Source organism: Neovison vison, chromosome 3 (assembly GCF_020171115.1).
Source record: "Neovison vison isolate M4711 chromosome 3, ASM_NN_V1, whole genome shotgun sequence".
Classification (NCBI taxonomy): domain Eukaryota; kingdom Metazoa; phylum Chordata; class Mammalia; order Carnivora; family Mustelidae; genus Neogale; species Neogale vison.
Genome location: NC_058093.1, coordinates 218,638,656 through 218,658,115, shown reverse-complemented (window position 1 = coordinate 218,658,115; position 19,460 = coordinate 218,638,656). Strand labels below are relative to the sequence as shown.

Sequence of the window (19,460 nt, the reverse complement as noted above, 5' to 3'; positions counted from 1 at the left end):
GCAATCATGACAATTTCATTTGTGTCATGTCTTCTTTTGGTCTATAGAATATAAATCTGTAATAGTAAATATGGTTGCGTTTCTCCTTGTTTGGAACAGAATTGGGAAAAAGTGGAAAAAGACACGTTTGGGGTAATTAATTAAGGGCTTATTGTGTGCCAATCACTACCCTAGACATGGGGGATGGATGTTAAAAAACAAAATTCAACCAAGTACATTTGAGGATCTAATTGGTTCTATTCAGTGATTCACAAAAAGTGTAGCATCCAATCTAGCAAATAGAACGGAGCTCTGAGGAGCAGTACAAATTGTTAGACTGTTAGACTGTTATAGGCAGAAATAGGGCAGGACAAGGAAGTCACTAGTGAGAGAAAGGTTTATGTCAGGCAAGGTCACCTTCCTTGCAGAGGGAAGGGTAGGGGTCTACCATGCAGATTACTTCACAAGTATTCATCAGGAAATTCCAGACTGACTGGTTAAAGGTTACATTCCTGCAATTAACGTTTTGGTTTGCTTCTCCTCGTTGGAGGCAAGTGACTCCATTTTAGGCTCCCTTGCTCTTTCCTTCTTCCTTCCCTCCTTCCTTCCTGCGTTCCTTCCTTCCTTTCAACAGAGTTGAAATATTGTTATTATTTAGAGCTTTATTTTTTGTGGTAGTTTTCGTAGAAGTTGTATGTCTCCCTCTCAGTTCTTAAAGTAACATACATCATAAAAATGCTCAGTATTCCTATATTACTCTCTTCTAGTAATCTCTAAGTATTATACCAATACCAGCATGGAGTAATTTTCATGTACCTCAATAGAGTTAGAGGGAGCATCAATTTTAGGAAAACAGTAAGAAAAGGTGAAGTGACATGCAAAGTCATAAATGAATCAGGGATTGATTTTGGACTGATGTAGTCAAAACTTTTAATATAATTTTCCTATTCTTCTCTACCTATAGTAAAGTAGTTGAATTTCAGATGGAAATTAATATTGGAGAATAATCCCATGGGAAAAATTTTCATCTTTATTTTCATTTAGGGGAGACAAATATGAGAGAACTGACTTGAGATTGAGGTACATGTTTTAAATTGGAGATGGTCTCTGTAGTCCCTTATGATTACTTGGAATTCAACAGAAGCGAAGAAGTGACACAAATTGTGCTGCATTGTACAAGGGGCGACTACTAGACTATAATCAGAATTGGAACTAAGCTGGTTTTCAACATAGGACTTATTTTAAAAGTAGATATTTAGAGATTCAAAATGTTTTTATAAGCTATAAAACTAAGTTATATAAATAAAATAGTTAAAGGAAATACCCTTTTTTAGCATGGACGATTTTAGTACTGTTATCTTTTAGTAGAGCAAAATAGACTGTATTTCTTTCTGCTTTTTGTAGACCTCAGCTTAAAAATCCTTCGAGAAGATAAAAAATGTCCTGGGTCACTGCATATTATCAAGTGGTAAGTAATTGGTAGCCCACAAAAGTTGAACAACATTATTTTTATCATGGTTGAAATTACCCATAAGATTTTATTTGGTAAGATTTTTCCTTAAAACCCTTCCTTCCTTTCTTTTTATTTTTCACAGTTTCCTAGAAATTTACAACAACTATTCAATATAATTTTAAGATACTCATTTAGTTTTGTTTTTGAAAAAAATGGACTTGTATAAAGAAAGAAAAATATTGTATTCCTGAAACAAATATTATACTATATGTCAACTTCAATAACAAAAATTTTTTAAAGAGAAAAATATCAATCAAAATTTGATTACTCATCGTATGCATGGCAGTATCTTAAACATTATGGGAGGCAAAAAGAAAAATAAGATGTGGTTCTCTACCTTTAAATTTCTTGCCTGTTACTTATAAAGATCTATCGATATATTAAATGGCATTGGGAGTTTTAAAAAAATGTTCAAGTGGGAAAGATAAAATGATTACTAATTTAATGTACTTAAAAACAAAAATTATAAATCAGTTCTATTCTTGGAATTTTTTTGACTTTTGCATCTTGTCCAAATTGATATGAAACATTTATTTCTTGACAGGATCCAAGGTTGTTTTGATGCTTTGGAAAAGAGATACGTAAGAATGTTTTTAAGTTTACACCAGTATTAGAGACTTATCTTTTATACCTTAAAAAAATTTAGTTTTTGTTTTGTTGTTGTGTATTAACAGTGCACTAGTGCCTACATTTGCATTTACGAAAGTTTCTTTTAATGTCTTTGTTGTCCTATTGATGTCTTATTTTCATCAATTAGAAAGGAAACCTTCATTTTTCTCTTTTACATACTCATATCTTTTGACCACAGAATTTCCTCTGAAGTCACTGGAAGAGATCCAAAGGATGTGGGACAGGGGAGACAAGAATCTCGCATTTAGCACATTGAACATGTTCAAAATAGTTGTGATTCAATTCACAGATATGAAAGGAAAAAACAGACTTGAATAATTAGTTTTTATTCTATGATAGTTATTTTGTTAACTGTGTTTTGTGCATTTATATAACTTGTTCCCTCAAATAGCTAGTATTGTACCTTGAATTTTTATTTCTTTAAAAATTTCTTTAAAGATTTTATTTATTTATTTGACAGACAAGAGATCACAAGTAGGCAGAGAGGCAAGTAGAGTTGGTGGGGGGAGCAGGCTCCCCGCTGAGCAGAGAGCCCGATGCAGGGCTCGATCCCAGGACCCTGTTATGACCTGAGCCGAAGGCGGAGGCTTAACCCACTGAGCCACCCACGTGCCCCTGTACCTTGAATTTTTAAAAATGCAGGTTGAATTTTTAAGTGTATCAGATCTTTCTTGCTGCCCAAGACTGCTATGAAGGGTATAAAAATTAGAGGCTCTAGTTCTAGTTGAAGAGACAAGATATATATAAATGAAACTTCTACCACTGCTTCCCCTCCTTTCCCCATCTATATCTTCTTTTAACTCCTTCTCAATTCTCATTCCCTTAAGTAATTTTGAGATGAATAAGGCTTATATTGGATTATTTAGTTGAACTCATTCATTTCCTTTTTCAATGAACAGTTATTTTTTATGATTTATTCAACACTGACCTGGGGGACTAAGGGATATAAAATAAAACAGATATGGGATTGTGCACACAAAGATCTTCTAGACCATGGCAGAAGAGAAATGATACTTCATATGCTTGGGTGATGATCAGCTATTATACACTGGCCCAGCTGTGCCTGTTGTTAAAATATTGAAATACTCTGTATCAGGTGGTAAATAGCTGTTTTGCTGAGACCCTGAGTGACCCTTATTTTCTCCCCCTCACTTCACCATTGTCTCTTTTGGGATCTCTCCAGACCTTTCTATAATCTAGCAACTAAACGGTTAATGTCTGGCCCAGGGGGAGCTTCCAGGAACCCAGTGCCAAGGCTAAGCTGGCAGTCTTTCTGATTGGCTTGTACCTGTTCCATATTGGGCTATAAAATTGACTTTTTTCACATCAGCTTGATATTTTTGTGTAGAAATAGGAATTTTGACAATAACTCTATCATGAGTGTAAGTATCCATAATCCTCATTAGAAATTAATGCATACTAAAGGGAAGATACTGCTTGTGTGCAATAGAAATATGGAAAAGGAGAGGTTGTATCTAGTGAGGAGCATGAGGGAAATCTTTGGGAGAAAATGGCTTTTGAACTCTAAAGGCCCTTAGTACTTGGATAGGTTTAAATGGAGACAGCCATCACCAGCATGCTGAACACTACTCATTCATTCTCCTTCATCTATTCATTTAGCAACATTTCTTGAACATCCATCATTGAGAGGCAGTGCAATATAGTTAAGAGCACAAGTTTTGGAATCAGTCTGAAGGGAATACCAGTTCTGCACTTAACACCTGTGTGATCTTGGAGAAGTACCTTAGTTTCTTTACATACAAAATGGGGATAATAACAGAACTTCTTAGGGTTGTTTGAGATAATGAACTAATCTAAACACTGGTTTTCAAATGTATGCTTGCACTGGAATCACCTGAAGAACTTGTTAAAAAACATTGTCAGGCTCCACCCCAGAATTTTTGATGTGAGAATTTGCATTTCAGATAAATTGCAGGTGATGTTGAGACTGTTGGTCTAGGGACCATACTTTGAGAATCACTGATCTAAAATATTTAGAACAATGCCTGGTGCCTAATAAGTGCTATGTATGTGTTAACTCTTTTTTTCTCCCTCCCTCCTTCCTTCTTCTCCCTTCCCTCTATCTCACCTTCCTTCCTTCCCCTCTTTCTATCTTCTCTTGTTCTTTCCCTACTTCTGTCCTTCCTTAATTCCCTCCCTTTCTCCCTTCCTTTCTTATCTATTTAATCTGTGCCATACATTTACCTAAATAGTAGGTGAAATAAGAATGAAAGAAAGATGTGATTCCTCCACTCAAGGAGGTCACAATCTAATAGCATCACTTCTTAAATAACTACAATGTTACCTGTACTAAAAGAACAGTGTGATGAGGAAAGATTATCTAGCTAGTTCGATGGATTAGTTTTACTTAAATGATTACCTGTATGACTGAATCAATTAAATTTACTGTTTGGGGAGATTAAAAGACAATAAATTAGATGGATGACTTAGGCTGTTAATGGTATTTACATTTGTTTTTCAGTTGTTAGTATCTTAAATTTCCTACTAGGAAATAATTAATGTGTTAAAAATAGTTTGAGTTGAGTCAAGTTTGAGTATCAAGATCTTGAAAGATAGTCCTCTGTTGAAGATGATTATTTCTGGTTGTGAAATTTTGGGTGATTTTACCCTGTTTCCTTTGTAGTTGATACTATGTTCAAATTCTTTAAAGTAAGTATGTATATATTTTTAGATAATTATTATAAAGAAGAGACTATATTGTACCTAACCTCCTAATCTGTCTCCCTATTCCCATTTTCAATCCCCTGCCATTACAACTCACTATCCATACTACATTCTTTTAGAAATCTGAGTCTAATTATTCCAATCACTTGCCGGAAAATCTCGCACAGCTTTTAAATAAAGTTGAGAGTCCATCATAGAGAACCTGTATGATCTGAGGGGTCTTCCCTGGCATATACCGCCCCCACCTCAGCCTAGATTGTCCTTTTGTTTAATGTTCTCAAGCACCCTGTCTGCTTTGTCATAGCAATTAATACAGTTATAATGATGTCCCTATCTGTTTGCTTTTTTGTTTAATGTTTTCTTTCCTCCTGGTCTGCATGTTCCCTGAGATCAGGGGCCATGTCTATTTTTGAATGAGTGAATGAATGAGCTATTAATCAAATAATTAATATAGAGTTTCAGTAGGTAGTCTCAAAATTATATTGTATGCAGTAACCAAAACAGCCACACAGTGTCACTAAAGTTTTAGTCCTTTGGGTGAAATAGGTGAATAATTTTTTTTTAATAGGTGAATAATTTGATATGAAATTATGGTTGGGAAATTTTCTTTAAAAAAATATTTTTTTTAAACTAGGCTCTGTGACCAGCATGGGGGCTTGAACTCACGACCCTGAGATTAAGAGTCACATACTCTAACAACTGAGCCATTCAGGCTCCCCTGGTCCAGAAATTTTCTAATTTATATTCCAGTTTTTTAATTTTGATCAGAGGCTAGATTATATCTCTCTATATTGGCTTACTCTTTCAAGCAGAGGAAATCTGTTTATAGTAATATCTATGTAGGTAGGGCAAGGGTTTTATAGACCTATCAGACTTTAAAAATTTTTACTTTAGTAGATTAGTTTCAAAAAATATTTTTTGAGATACTGTGGCATATTTAATATTTAGTAAAAATGAGTTATTTGGTATATCTTTTGCCTCCCAAACTAAAATATAACTTTTAGAGAGTATAGATAGTTATCTTTTTTTTTTTTAATTTTTTGCATCCCTCCTCTCCAGCAGAACCCTATGTATGGAAATTTATACTTACTTGAATGAATGAATGAATGAATATCCCTTTTTTAGGTCTTCTACCCAAATCTTAGGAACCTCTCTGAAGTCATATTTTAATTAGGCTTTATTAAAAATAATAATAATATCGGTACAAGTATGTAATGACAGTAGTTTTCTTTTCTCTTGAAGCTACACATGGCAGTACTTACAGTAAGTACACACTTAAAGACCAAATCCATGTCTCTACTATATTGTTTTTTGTCAAGTAAAACATTAAAACAGTACTATCTCCACTTCTCCCTGAATTTATCTGCCCTATGACATTTTAGAATAAAAAAAAAAATAGAATCTGCCAGAAGTTTTTAGAAAAGATTTTATTTATTTTATTTATTTGACAAAGACAGAGAGACACAGCAAGAGAGGGAACACAAGCAGGGGAAGTGGGAGAGGTCGAAGCAGGTTCCCGCCAAGCAGGGAGCCAAATGGGAATTGTGGTCCCAGGGCTTGATCCCCAGACCCTGGGACCACAACTTGAGCTGAAGGCAGACGCTTAATGACTGAGCCACCCAGCCGGCCCTAGAATCTACCAGAAGTTTCAATGAAAGATCACAAATTATGTATTTCTTAGGTATATTACAGTACATGGGAAAGTATATAGTATATACTACCTGCTTCACATATTGGTTATCAGGATTTCATTTTTTTTTAATCACTTTACACACTTGGGAGTTTTTTGTTTTTGTGGTTTTGTAGCTTTCTTGAAATTTTGTGTGCTTCTGAATATAACATGCTATGAATAGTTAAGAATAGAAAGAAAATGAGAAGATAACATGGAGAGTCTTAGATATTTGATTTATTTAAATATTTTTAAGCCATAACAAATTATCTTGAGATATGTATATCTCATTCCTCAATTGATAGAGCACAAATTGAACTTTTCACATAGAAAATGTTTTCTGTGAGGAGTAATCTAGTAAATTTCCGAAATTAAATGTTATTTATTTCTCCTTAAACAGCTTTACACAAATCCCAAGGAACCTGAGGTAAGAACACACATTGAGATGGAATTATATTTAAATATATTTACCTGAGTTGAGGCTGTTGATTATGTTACTAGATTACTATATGAGCAAAGTAACTTGTCATGAGCTCTTTCGGTGTGTTTTGTTATAAATGTCACTGATTATTTATTATGAGATTTTAAAAACTACTTAGGAGTGTTAAAAAAAAAAAAAGCATGGAGGAGCCTATTCCCTAACATGTTAAAATTTAAAATCTCTCCATGTATAAAACTATGTTTTATTATTTATTTTAACTGATTCCAAATCCTTTTTGTTTGTGGCCTTTTGGAAAAAAACAGCATAATTCTAAACTTTTCCCCTTTTTGACAACTAAATTCTCCCTTATTTGACCTTTTCATAGATTTCAGATCTTCTTCTTTCTCATAATTTCTTCCCTATTGAATCCTACTCATTTTCAAGGCCAATTTATGTTCAAATCTTCCATGAAATCCTCTTGGCCTATGCTGTTCATAGTAATTTCCTCCTCTAAATTCCTTTTCTGATGGGACCCCACAATTTAATACTCTCAGTTGATTTATGTAGATTACTTTATCTCTTCAATCAGATTCTGAATTCTTGAGGACAAGTGTCTTGTCTTGTTTTCTATCTCCCAGAGTGAATATCATAGTCCTGGACATGTAATAGTTACTTGTACTACTCTGTGGCAATGGCATAGAGATGGAGAGAAAAGTCCTCGGTTCTCTCTTTTCATTCTCTGTACTTTCCTCCTAGTTTTCTTTCCTTCTTCTCTTTCCTTCTTCCTTGCTTTCAATTTTCCTTCTTAAGCCTATGGATTTAGCCTAATTGATAGCATTCCTTTCTTGGGAAGATTATAAACAACTGTTTGAACAAGTTGGAGGAAAACTGGTACATACAGGTGGGTAAAAATTGCTCAATGCCTGAACTACCCCTTTTTATCTTTGTCTCTTGTTTAGTTTCAAAATGCTTTTTTTTTTTCCCCCACCTTTAGGTTTGAGGGGAAGTTTCCCAAACTAAAACTTTCTGATAAATTATAAATAAAGTGGTCATTTTCTTAATGCAATGAATTATTTTGTTTTCTTATGTATTTAAAACTCCTAATCTGAAAGCAGTGCTTTTGACATAGTAAAATGCTGGGCATATTGGGCTTAACTACAGAAAACTCTTAGAGTATGTGTGTGTGGGGGGTGGGGGTGCTGTTAAATGAGGTTTGATGCAGGCAAAGTAATGAAGTTAGAAAACAAAACCTTATAATATGAAGTGCTGAGCTATCATTTATAACCTAGAAAAAAATATTTTGAATGCTTATAGATCATTCCATGTAACAGTGATCTCTAACCTCTGTGTGTTCGTGGTATACTTTAGACTGCTAGAAATTTTAGTGACATGTTTGAGGATATTAAAAGACTCAAAACACACCAAACGAGTCAGCAATAAGTACAATATGACTATGGAATAGCGACGTTCACAATATTTAAAAATATCCGTGGGATTACACTATTTAATAGTTGATATTTAGCATCAAGTTGCTGATACAATCACTTACCTCCCTAATCTCATTCTTTTTTTGTTGTTAAAGATTTTATTTATTTATTTTGAGAGAGAGAGCAAGCAAGAAGAGAGCACATGCAGGGGAGAGTGGCAGAGGGAGAGGGAAGAGCAGACTCCACCAAGCAGGGAGCTGCCAGGCGTGGGGCTTGATCCCAGGACTCTGGGATCACAACCTGAGCTGAAGGCAGACACTTAAATGACTGACCCACCAGGCTCCCCACTCATTCTTTTATATACTTACAAAACAACATTCTCACGTAAGCACAGTCTTTTGGTGTTTATCTGATATTGTGCCATGTTTCTTGACTCCTATCTGTAGAAGTATTTCCTTCCCTAATCAAAACTGAAGAAACAATAGCAATATTAATATATACATGAAACAAAAATATATTTTACGCATGGATTAAAAATTGTAGCAATCTTGTGAAGAGTCATAGTACATTAATTGCAAACCTCTGTCTTATATAAGTATGCTTACTGAGTTCAGGGGCCAATGGAGTTTTGGACATTGCACGAAGTTGTGGTATTTCTGTACTAGAAGTTTTGTTCTGGTTGCTCCATATCATGACAGAGATGAATTGACAAAAGTGACTAAAGTAGAGAAGAGGGATAGTGTAGCTTTCCTATAGATAAACACTATGCATGGAGGGTATTAATAAGCTGTACCAAAATGTAAATATGTTAAGGAAAGGTTCACACAACTTAATGCATGATAGTATGGGGGGGACACCTGGGTGCTCAGTCGGTTAAGCATCTGAGTCTTGATTTCAACTTAGATCTTGATCTCAGGGTGGTGAGTTCAATCCCGGTGTTGGGCTCCACCCTGTACATGGAGCCTACAAAGAATGGCTATGTATCAATACTGTGAGGACAAAAATCTTACTGTTTCACCGTCTGTTCCTTTGTGCCTATTGGAGGTGGTCAACATCCATTTTTAATAGATTGTTTCAAGAACTGAAATATACATGGTTCCTGTTTCTAGCCACAATTTGGTTTTAGAAATGTTGTTAAAAAGAAAATCCTTGTAGGATGAAATCCTAATTGATTGTGAACTCTATCCTGACTGAGTATTTAATCAGCAAATATTAATTGGGTTCTCTTTATGTGCCTAGCACTGTTCAAGGTATAAAAACACAGGAGTTAATGGGATAGACAAGGTCCCTGCTCTCTGGAAGCTTGCATTCTTACAGCCTTAGGGGAGAATAAACAATAAACAAACAAAAATGAGCAAAACAGTTTCAGATAATCCTACTGCTATGAAGAAAATAAAAGAAAGGTAATGTCCTGGAGAATACTGAGGCAGGGAATGGAGGAGGAAGGATTGGAAGATAGTCTGTGGAAGGCTTCAGAGCTAAGCCTCAAGGGCCAGAGGAATCAGCCTATGCAGGTCTGTAGGAGGCAATGGCATGTGACTGGCAGAATAGCACAGTGGTTAACATTGTAGGTGCTGGAGTCAAATTCCAGCTCTAACACTTACTAGCTTCATGTATAATGAGGATAATAATACCTACATCAGAGCACTGACTGCATAAGAATGAATAAATGTAGAGCATTTAGGGCAATGCCCAAATATCATCATCAACCGGAGACAGCATGTTCCAGAGGGTAGCTGTGCAAAGGGCCTAAGCCAGCAAGGCATCTTGTGTGTTCATGGACAGAAAGGGTGCCCTGAGCCTGGAGCTTAGTGGGTAGGAGGGAAAGAAGCAGAAGATAAGGTCATAGAGGTAGACAAGGGACAGATGTGTAAGATCTTGTGGGCTAAGGTAAGTTTTTGGATTTTATTCTAAGAAAAATGGGAAACTGTTGGGGTGTTTTAAGCAAAGGAGTGACATGGTCTGACTTGTATTTTCAAAAACGCTTTTTGGCTATAGAACAGAGAATGAATTACTGAAGGAATAGTTTGCAAGCAGGGAGATCAGATGAAGTGAGATAGTGGTGGTTTGGACAGGATGATAGTAATGGATGGACTTAGAATATGCTTTGGAGATAGTCCTGAAAGGTCTTGCCAATGGATTGGAATGTGAAGGGAGGAGAAAAGGTTACATATGTTATTATTGCTTTGGTATCTGAATATATTCAGTATGATTAACAGAAATCATCACTGTGTGGTTTAAAGGCCCATCTTTATGAAGCGACACATTAATCTGAAAAGCAGGAAAATGTTTTATGCAGTATTTAAGAAGAGACTAGTGCCTGCTGTAAATGTATCTTCTGTCATAATCAGAGTCAGATTGAAGTTATATGGAATTAGCATCTTCTGTAAGACCATTGTAAACATAACTCTCCCATGAATTGCTTCAGGGACCAAATAACATGTTAATAAAATTATCAGCTGCTAAAGGATCTATTCTTGTTATAATTAAAAAAATAAAAGATAGCTCAGAGCATCGAAAAGCTAGAATTTGCTGTGAAACATGGGCAGGCAGGAAGAATAGACATTGTTTGCTTAGCAGGGCAATTACATGCATAATGAATAAAGAGAGGATGCTGTGTATCTTGCCTATCTGGGGCGAACCTCTAGTATCACATACCTCTCCTACTATACTCACAAAACAGCCTTCTAAATTTTGTTTGATTTCCCAAGTACACTGTCTTTCTAGAAAAATATTTTTTTCTTTTAAATTAAGTCCACTACAAATCAGTTGTCTTGAGTTTAAGCAGCATGAGCCAATTTTTCCAGGACTTGATAACCTGTGATTAACCTGTTTTCTAAGGTTTTAAGATCAGTAGAGTGGGGGGAACAAGTCTTAGAGTAAAGTAAGAGAAGCACTGAGGCTTTCTGATCAATCTAACATCCTCATTCTCATATTTGAAGACCAAATATTGAAACACATGACTGAAGGGCATTTTTTGTGTTCTGACTTAAACTTACACCCTTTGCCTGTCTTTCGGACCTTCTCCAGATCTGTGGACAAAGCTATACAGTGTATATGGGCCAAACTTTGCTTCAACTACAAGACAGTCATTTTACATGAAGCATGTCTCTTATGAGAACATGTGTCCCTCTTTATTTCTTGCTTTCTAAACAGTGAGGAGAGCAAATAGCAGTGGTATCTGAGTTTTTAGTGCAGAATCCAAAAAAAGAGACCTGATGTCATAGATCCTGGCTTCTTTTTGAATTTTTCTAGTTTCTTGTTGCCATTCTGGTCTTCCCTGAATTACTGTAGTAGCCTCTTAATCGCTGTCATGGTTCCCACTTCTTCCTTCTTCACGATAATGATCTTAAAAACATGCAGATTATTCCCATGCTTAAAACACTTCACTGTATTTCTGGTTTACTTAGAATAAAATCCAGACCTCTTGTTGTGGCCAGTAAAGCTCCACGTCCTCATCTCCTACATTCTCTTACTTGCTTACTCATCACCAGCCACTTGGCTTCCTCTTTGACCTGAAAGAGGCTTGCTTTCCTGCTTTAGAATTTTGCACTGCTGTTCCCTCTGCCTAGGATACACTGCCCTCCCCCAGATCTGCACGTGACCCCCTTTTGTCACTGAGACTCAGCTCAAGCATCATCCTTTCAGGGAGGCCATCCTTGGCCTTCCAAACCAAATCAGTACCTCTGCCTTCTATTCTCTCATAGCTTGTGCTTCCTGTTGTTCACAGTACTTACTACTATCTGAAATTATTTTATTTTTTTACTTATTTATTGATTGTCTCTCTCACCAGGCTGTCTATTCCAGAAAAACAGGGACCTTTTTTTTTTTTAAAGATTTTATTTATTTATTTGACAGAAAGAAATCACAAGTAGACAGAGAGGCAGGCAGAGAGAGAGAGAGGGAAGCAGGCTCCCTGCTGAGCAGAGAGCCCGATGCGGGACTCGATCCCAGGACCCTGAGATCATGACCTGAGCCGAAGGCAGCGGCTTAACCCACTGAGCCACCCAGGCGCCCAAAACAGGGACCTTTTTTGTCATGTACACCACTTTGACTCTAGTGCCTAACACAAATTAGACATTTGATAAATATCTGTTAAATGAATGAATGGTTTCTCAAACTGGTTTCACTGTCATTTATGTATGCCAGGTCAGGTACTTGATGCTGTGTCTTAGGTTCTCCAGCTTTGAAAGAATAACAATAGAATTTGCCATCTAACTCATTTTTAGCATGGAGGAGAAAAATTAAGTTATCTTTATATCTGGAAATATTACTCCTGAATAATGTCATGCTGTGAAACAAAGAGGTATGTATGTAAGTAGTATAGTAGGTATACAGTAAAAATATTCCTCACCTATTACTAGATAAGGTTCTGGATTTCTTCTTTGTAAGTAATTTCTTTCTCTATTCCCTTTGACATTTCTAGAAAGTGACTGAGATATACCAGTTCAAATTCAAATACACAAAAGAAGGAGCCACTATGGATTTTGACAGGTAGAATCTAATTGTTTAATGAGCATGAGAAATAGGACTGAGGTAAACATAAGCTTCTTGAAGCCATAGATAGGCTTTATATTTCCTTTGTAACTTCCCCAATAATCCTACAAAACCCCTCTATTATTAATAATAGTAATAATTGTTTAAATTTCTGAAATCCGAGGATGAAGTTGGTGGGAGTAGAGTCTTCCTTTGCCTCCTTTCCTCCTCTCCTCATAGGTTATGTTAGTGGGGTCTAAAGGCAATTAAGTTTGGTGGTTAAGAGTTCCATTTCCTAAATGGAAATTTCCTAAAGCAGAGACCTAGCTTGAAATACTCCATTATTAGTCTAACTTTGGACAGATTACTCAACCTCCCTAGATATTAGTATTCTCATCTGCACAGTGGAATTAATAATATTTACATCATATGGTTGTTGTGACTATTAAATTACAATGCTCATACAAATCTTTGCCCATGCCTGTCATGTATTAGAAAGCCAGTAAATGGTACCTTGTGGCAGTGGTGGTGATGGTAGTGGTCCTTGGAGCCAATGGTGGTTGGTGGGTGACGTAGCAGTAGAAATTATATTAATGAGACTGTCTACATGGTGTTGATTGAAGAACTTTGTAAGATTCTACTTAGATACTAACCTGAAGTTTCTTGCTATGCCAAGATATTAATCTCCTTTGCCCTCAATATAGCCAGACTGGATCTGGAGTAGATGAAACCCCTGAACATTATAGATGCAAACATTCTCATCTACTTCTCCCAGCATGTCATACAAATGTAATTTTTTATGTGTGTCCCTGTATGGAAAAGACTGAAAAGCACTACATTTTCCTATCGAGTTTATAATGCCAAGTTTAGATATACTAATGGTTTAAAGAGGAAAGTCAAGAATATTTGCTTAAAAAGATTCCCAGTGTAGGAGATTTTTTATTGGAGAGCAACATTTTTTCCTATCCCAGTAGCTATTAGATTCAGAAAGATCTAAGTTTTGCTGATGAGATGGAATAGAAGTGGAGCAGGTGGATGGTGGTGAAAAGGCCTGGGTGGTAGAGGGATCCCAGTCAGGGGAATGAGTGCCCGTGAAAGGAGCAACTCTGAAGAGAAATGTGGTCTAATTCTCAATTTTCTGCTATTAGCTTTGTCTTATCATTTACTGCAAGTTTGAGGATTTCTCTCTGAGATTCACTTCCTTAATTATCTTCTTATTTGTAAAACTTACAGCACTAAGATGTACAGAAGAAGTAAGTTTTAGCAATGAGAATTAAAATATTAATCATCAAAAGCTAGCATTTATATAACATTATACAGATTGTACAGCACTTTTCATGCATATTCCCCCACATTATACATTTGCCTTTTACTCTCCAAAATTTAAATATAAGTGCTACTGGCAACCAGATTAATCTCTTTTGTTATGAAGGCACATATGCCAAGTGATGAGCAGTAAAACAGAAATGGCCAAATCTTTGAGCAATTTCAGAGAAGAAAATGCATATAACTAATTTCCTAGAAACCAAAGGTAGACATTTATTTAAATGATTGGTCATACAAAATCACCTTATCACCTCTTGCCTTTAAAAAGTGCAGGGAAGTCTTGAGTATGATCTTACATGGATATGTTTTTATAAATATGATGTATACTGAGAGATCCCATGAACGAAATGCTATAGCCCTTCACTCGGGTTACCTATTTCAAATTGGTTAAATTTTTTTTTTTCAAATTGGTTAAATCTTCATAGAGAAAACTTTGTTGTTCAAAATCAAAAAAGGAGGAAATGTATCCACTTAATAATGTCTGTTTTATGAATCTACGCTTCCTGCAGTAGCTCAGTTACTCGGGATTATGATTCATTATTGAGTGCTTATTATGTGAAAGGCATGTGCAAATATATTGCAGTGATAGTCCTTCCTAGAAGTTACTCAAATATGAGACCAATTTAGGAAGAAATTTTTGGGGAGAAATAAAAAAATATTTAGAATCAGAAGGTAATTCGATTCAACTTGTACATTCATTCATTAATTCCACAAATGTTTACTGAATATTTACTCTAGCTGGCAACAGAAAGTACTGTGGACACAAAAGATAGAGCTATGCATAATCTAGAGGGGGGCATACAAACAATTATACATAGGAGTAATGTATAGGAATTATCAGGGAAAACTTCCTTGAAGAGGTCGCACATAAGCTAGCTATTAAAGGATGAATTCAGGAGAGTCAGGAAAAGAAGTGGGAAAAGCAAATACAAGCAAACAAAGTGAACAACATATGCGAATGCACGTGGGTTAGAAGAAACTGGGCAGTAAATGCAGATGAGGTTGGAGGTGAGGGCGCGGGTGCTCATGAAAGGTATTGTACACCTACCTTCTTGAATTTGATTGAAAGGTGATGAGTGTACTAGAAGAATTTTAAGCAGGAGAGTGACAGGAGCAGATTTTCCCATTAGGTATATTATTGCAGTGGTGGGATAGAAAATAGCCATTGTTGCAATCCATTTAAGAGGAAAGGACGTCTCTGACAAATAACCAGATGGTAGAAAGGCCCAGAGCTGATGACCAATTTTCCAAATAGAAAATCTGGAGAGGTGTAGAAATGTGTATAAGCTTATTCCACAAAGTGAGCTAACTGACCTAGAGTGTCTAACTCACTTGACAAGGTCATTCAGTTAGTTAGCAGCAGACCCAATATTAGATTTCAAGTCTCCTAATTCCAAATCCATTGTACTCACTACTAAGGCATGTGGTTATTTGTAACTCAGATTTTTAAAAAATCAGGTCATATTTAAAATGCCTTACAGAAACTTGCTACTTAAGAAATCCATTGTATATACATTGCAAAAAGTACAATCACTGCTCAAATTTACATTCTAAAAATGGTCTCAAGTGTCCTGATGTTTACTTTATATTTATTTGATAATATGGTAAAGAGTTTTGTTCTTTTTTAAAAGATTTTCAATATTATATATGATTGAAAAGTATGCTGTTTTTCTATATGGTTATAGCAGTAGTACAAGCTTCGAAAGTGGGACAAACAGTGAAGATATTAAGAAAGCCAGTGTTCTACTGATCCGTAAATTATATATACTGATGCAGAACCTTGGACCCCTTCCTAATGATGTTATACTTACTATGAAACTCCACTACTATAATGCGGGTAGGTGGATACCTCTAGTTAAATTCCTTCTTAAGTGTCAAAGTAATATTTTATATAGAGAGATTTTGTAAATATCTAAAAGAGATATTTGTTGCTACACATGAAAGATTAATTTGGCTTCTATTGAAACTCACAGTTTTCTTGTTTTTTTGCCCTTTTCATTTTGCAGTTACTCCACATGATTACCAACCCCCTGGTTTTAAAGAAGGGGTAAACTCACACTTCCTGCTGTTCGAGGGGGAGCCTGTAAACCTGCAAGTGGGATTGGTCTCCACTGGCTTTCATAGCATGAAAGTAAAAGTCACAACTGAGGCCACCAGAGTGTCTGATTTGGAGAACAATCTCTTTCAGGAGAACAGCACTACTGAGATCGGTCATCAGGGTCTAGACTTCGATGAAGAAGAAGAAGAATGCAACAGTCATGTAAGGCAAAGCTTTATAGACCCTCCATTGCTTCACTTAAACCCAACTAACATTTTTAATTCCTACCTAGGTTATATTACCATAACAGTCCAGTGGAATATGTCAGGTATAAAAACTAAGACAAAATTAGCCTTTGGCCTTGGGGAGTCTTTATTGTAAAAGAAGTACTGTCTTTAAGAAGGGAATATACTTCGAAATTCTCCATGACTAGGAGAAAAAAAGTCTTTCCAAGATACTTCTTTTATAAAAGATATCCACAGATTTAGAAAAATTGGGTTTTTCTTTTTTTCATTTATAGGTAACATTTTTAGGACTTAAAAAATATTCTACGTATTATTCATACTCACTGGAGGAATAAATAAGTTCTTGATTACTGGGATAATTGAGTGGGGGGATGTTGGGGGAGAAAAAGTTATGGATAAACTCAAGTTAGAGTGAAAACAATATGATAGTCAACTGTTGGTTATGTAGAGAGAGACAAGCTTTGGGGCTAAGTCCCTGGGGAAGGCCAGGGGTCTGGAGTGTTTGGAGCACTGGAGCCAAACAGATAGGGCTCTGAGCCCTTTACTTTTCTACTTCCTCCATTAGAGACTTGGAGTTGAGTACTTGCTAGGGCCCCACTTTGCCCTAGGTAAATCCACACCCTGTCATCCAGATAACAAAGTTTCCTGTATGTCAATGTTGTATTAAAAGGGTTCTAAGTTAGACAAAAAATTTTCAGACTGCTTAATGGTAGGTGATGCTATATAATAATCTTTTCAGGAGCTATTTTCAAAACAGGATGCTAATTTATTTGTTTGAGATAATTTGAGTCCTACTTAAAGAGATACTGTAGTAAATAACTCTTGAAGATTCTTCTGGTTCTTTAAATCTGTGTTATATTTGATATATTGAAAAGAGGTCTTAATTAATATAAATAATATAACCAAACAACAGGATTTTGTTTTTAGTGTTTTCACAATGTCATACATGCTAATGGCTTTAAAGTTTGATGCAACTCTTCTGATTCTGTTCAGGAAAATACAGTTAACATAGATTAGTTAACAATAAAGAAAAAGAAAAGAAAAGAATGGACATGTTTCAACTGGATTTTTATCTTTTAAAATTAAGAATTTATCTTTTACCAATGGGAATGAAAGTGGACAACTTGAAAATGAATAATTCAATTGATAGATTAAATAAGATGTGTGATAACACTTTCCAAGCATATGTTTAGTAGGAACTATATATACAAAATCAGGACTTTGTGGTAAACTCATTCAATTCAACTTCTCAATTATATGAAAGAATTTATTATGTCTAGTGAACAGCTTATTGACAATTTGTCACTAAAAATTCTATTGTTTTCCTTTATGGAACATACACATTCATACACAGATATACATATGTAGAACATTTTATGTTTTTAAAAATCATTTTATTTTGAAAATATCACTTACAGCAGAGTGTATGAGATAGTACGTACGTTTAAAGAATAATGAGAACATCCATGTAGCTTCCATTCAGGTGGCTCAGAAGCCACCATGTGACTCACTGTACCACTCACTGCACCACTTTCTTCTCCAAATGTAACCCCACTCCTAACTTCTATGATAATCTTTCTATTACTCTTCTTTATAATTTTACCATCTATGAGTATATCCACTTGTTTAAAACTTTTATATAAATGTAATCATACTCTTAAGTTATTTTTCTATGATTTGCTTCTTTTGCTTGACCATTTATTTGTGTGTGGTGGTTCATTTTTACTGCTGTAGAAATATTCTACTCTTTATAGACTATAGACATTCTTTCTTTCTTTTTAATTGTTACAAGCCTTCATGTACAAATCTCTTGGTATATGTTTGCAAGAGCATCCCTAGAGAATATACCAAAGAATCCTAGGGCTTATACATCATCAACTTTATTAGTAATGTAGAACTGTTTTCCAAAGTGGTTGTTCCTGTTAGTGTCCATAATCAAAGGAGCGAGACTGATACAAAGCGCAGGTCAAGCAAAGCTTTATTTCACGCCAAGCATTGAGAATCATACTGACCGGTCAGGGCCATCTCTTGCAAAGAGGCAACCCCTCCCAGCCTCACAAACTAACTGTTATACAGGTAGTTTAGCTGGGCTATACACAGGTGGCCAATGAGATTGCAATACACAGAGAAAACTACACAGTCATGCTAAGTCTGCCACACACAGAAATAAACTGCTAGGTAACACATGGGTGGCCAATTGAATTTCAATTTACCCTAGTAGATATATGCACGCCCAACTGATTGGATGTCTTCACCTGGCCTGACCCGCCCCTGTATCTAGGCTTTGCAAGTAAGTTCCTCTGGGAGGGGCAGGGTCAATCTAAGTTTACTGCATAGGGTCAATCTAAGTTCACTACATAAACACAAAATGACTCCCTCTGGCCAACCAGGCCCTTACAGTTCCCATTTATACTCCACCAATAGTGGAGGAGAGTGCTCTGCATTCTTGCCACCACTCAATATTATTTGAGTTTATGTTTTCTATCTACTGGATATAAAAAAGAGTAATACTTCATGATTTTTATTTGTATTTCCCTGATTATTAGTGAGTTTGAGCGTCTTTTCTTGTGTGTTGGCCATTCTGGTTCTCTTATATATAAAGTAACTGTTCAAGTCTTTCATTTCTTTTTCTATTGGATTATTTATCTTTTCCTCATTGATTTACAATATATGTTTTGATTAATAATTCTTCTTTGCCTATTTATGTTGTAATATTTTTTCCAGGTTTGTGGCATGTCTTTTCACTTTTTAAAAGATGTCTTTGGCAAAGAGAAGTTCTTTTTTTTTTTTTCCTGGTAAAGAGAAGTTCTTAGTCTTAGTGTAATCAAATATTTTCCTCTAACGTGTGCTTTTGAATATTCTTAAGAAGTTTTTCTTTACCTGAGGCCATTTATAATACAGTAGTACCACCTTATATGTGATTTGGCTTTCTGCAGTTCAGTTATCCTCCGTCAGCTAGAGTCTGGTAGTAGATAATCCTTCCTCTGACATATTGTCAGAAGGTCAATAGTAACCTAACAGTACATCACAATGCCTACATCTCTCATCTCA

At 35.6% G+C, this 19,460-nt stretch overlaps 1 protein-coding gene across 1 annotated transcript in view; it reads left to right on the top strand.

Moving 5' to 3' along the window:
• Window positions 1-19,460, top strand: part of HORMAD2 (HORMA domain containing 2) — a 94,425-nt gene that overhangs the window by 16,454 nt on the left and 58,511 nt on the right. Inside the window, exons 4-10 of the mRNA XM_044241082.1 lie at window positions 1,384-1,447; window positions 2,037-2,073; window positions 6,050-6,070; window positions 6,877-6,903; window positions 12,751-12,818; window positions 15,812-15,963; window positions 16,133-16,386. Of these exons, the coding sequence (XP_044097017.1) occupies window positions 1,384-1,447; window positions 2,037-2,073; window positions 6,050-6,070; window positions 6,877-6,903; window positions 12,751-12,818; window positions 15,812-15,963; window positions 16,133-16,386 (623 nt within the window). The remainder of the gene's footprint in view (window positions 1-1,383; window positions 1,448-2,036; window positions 2,074-6,049; window positions 6,071-6,876; window positions 6,904-12,750; window positions 12,819-15,811; window positions 15,964-16,132; window positions 16,387-19,460) is intronic.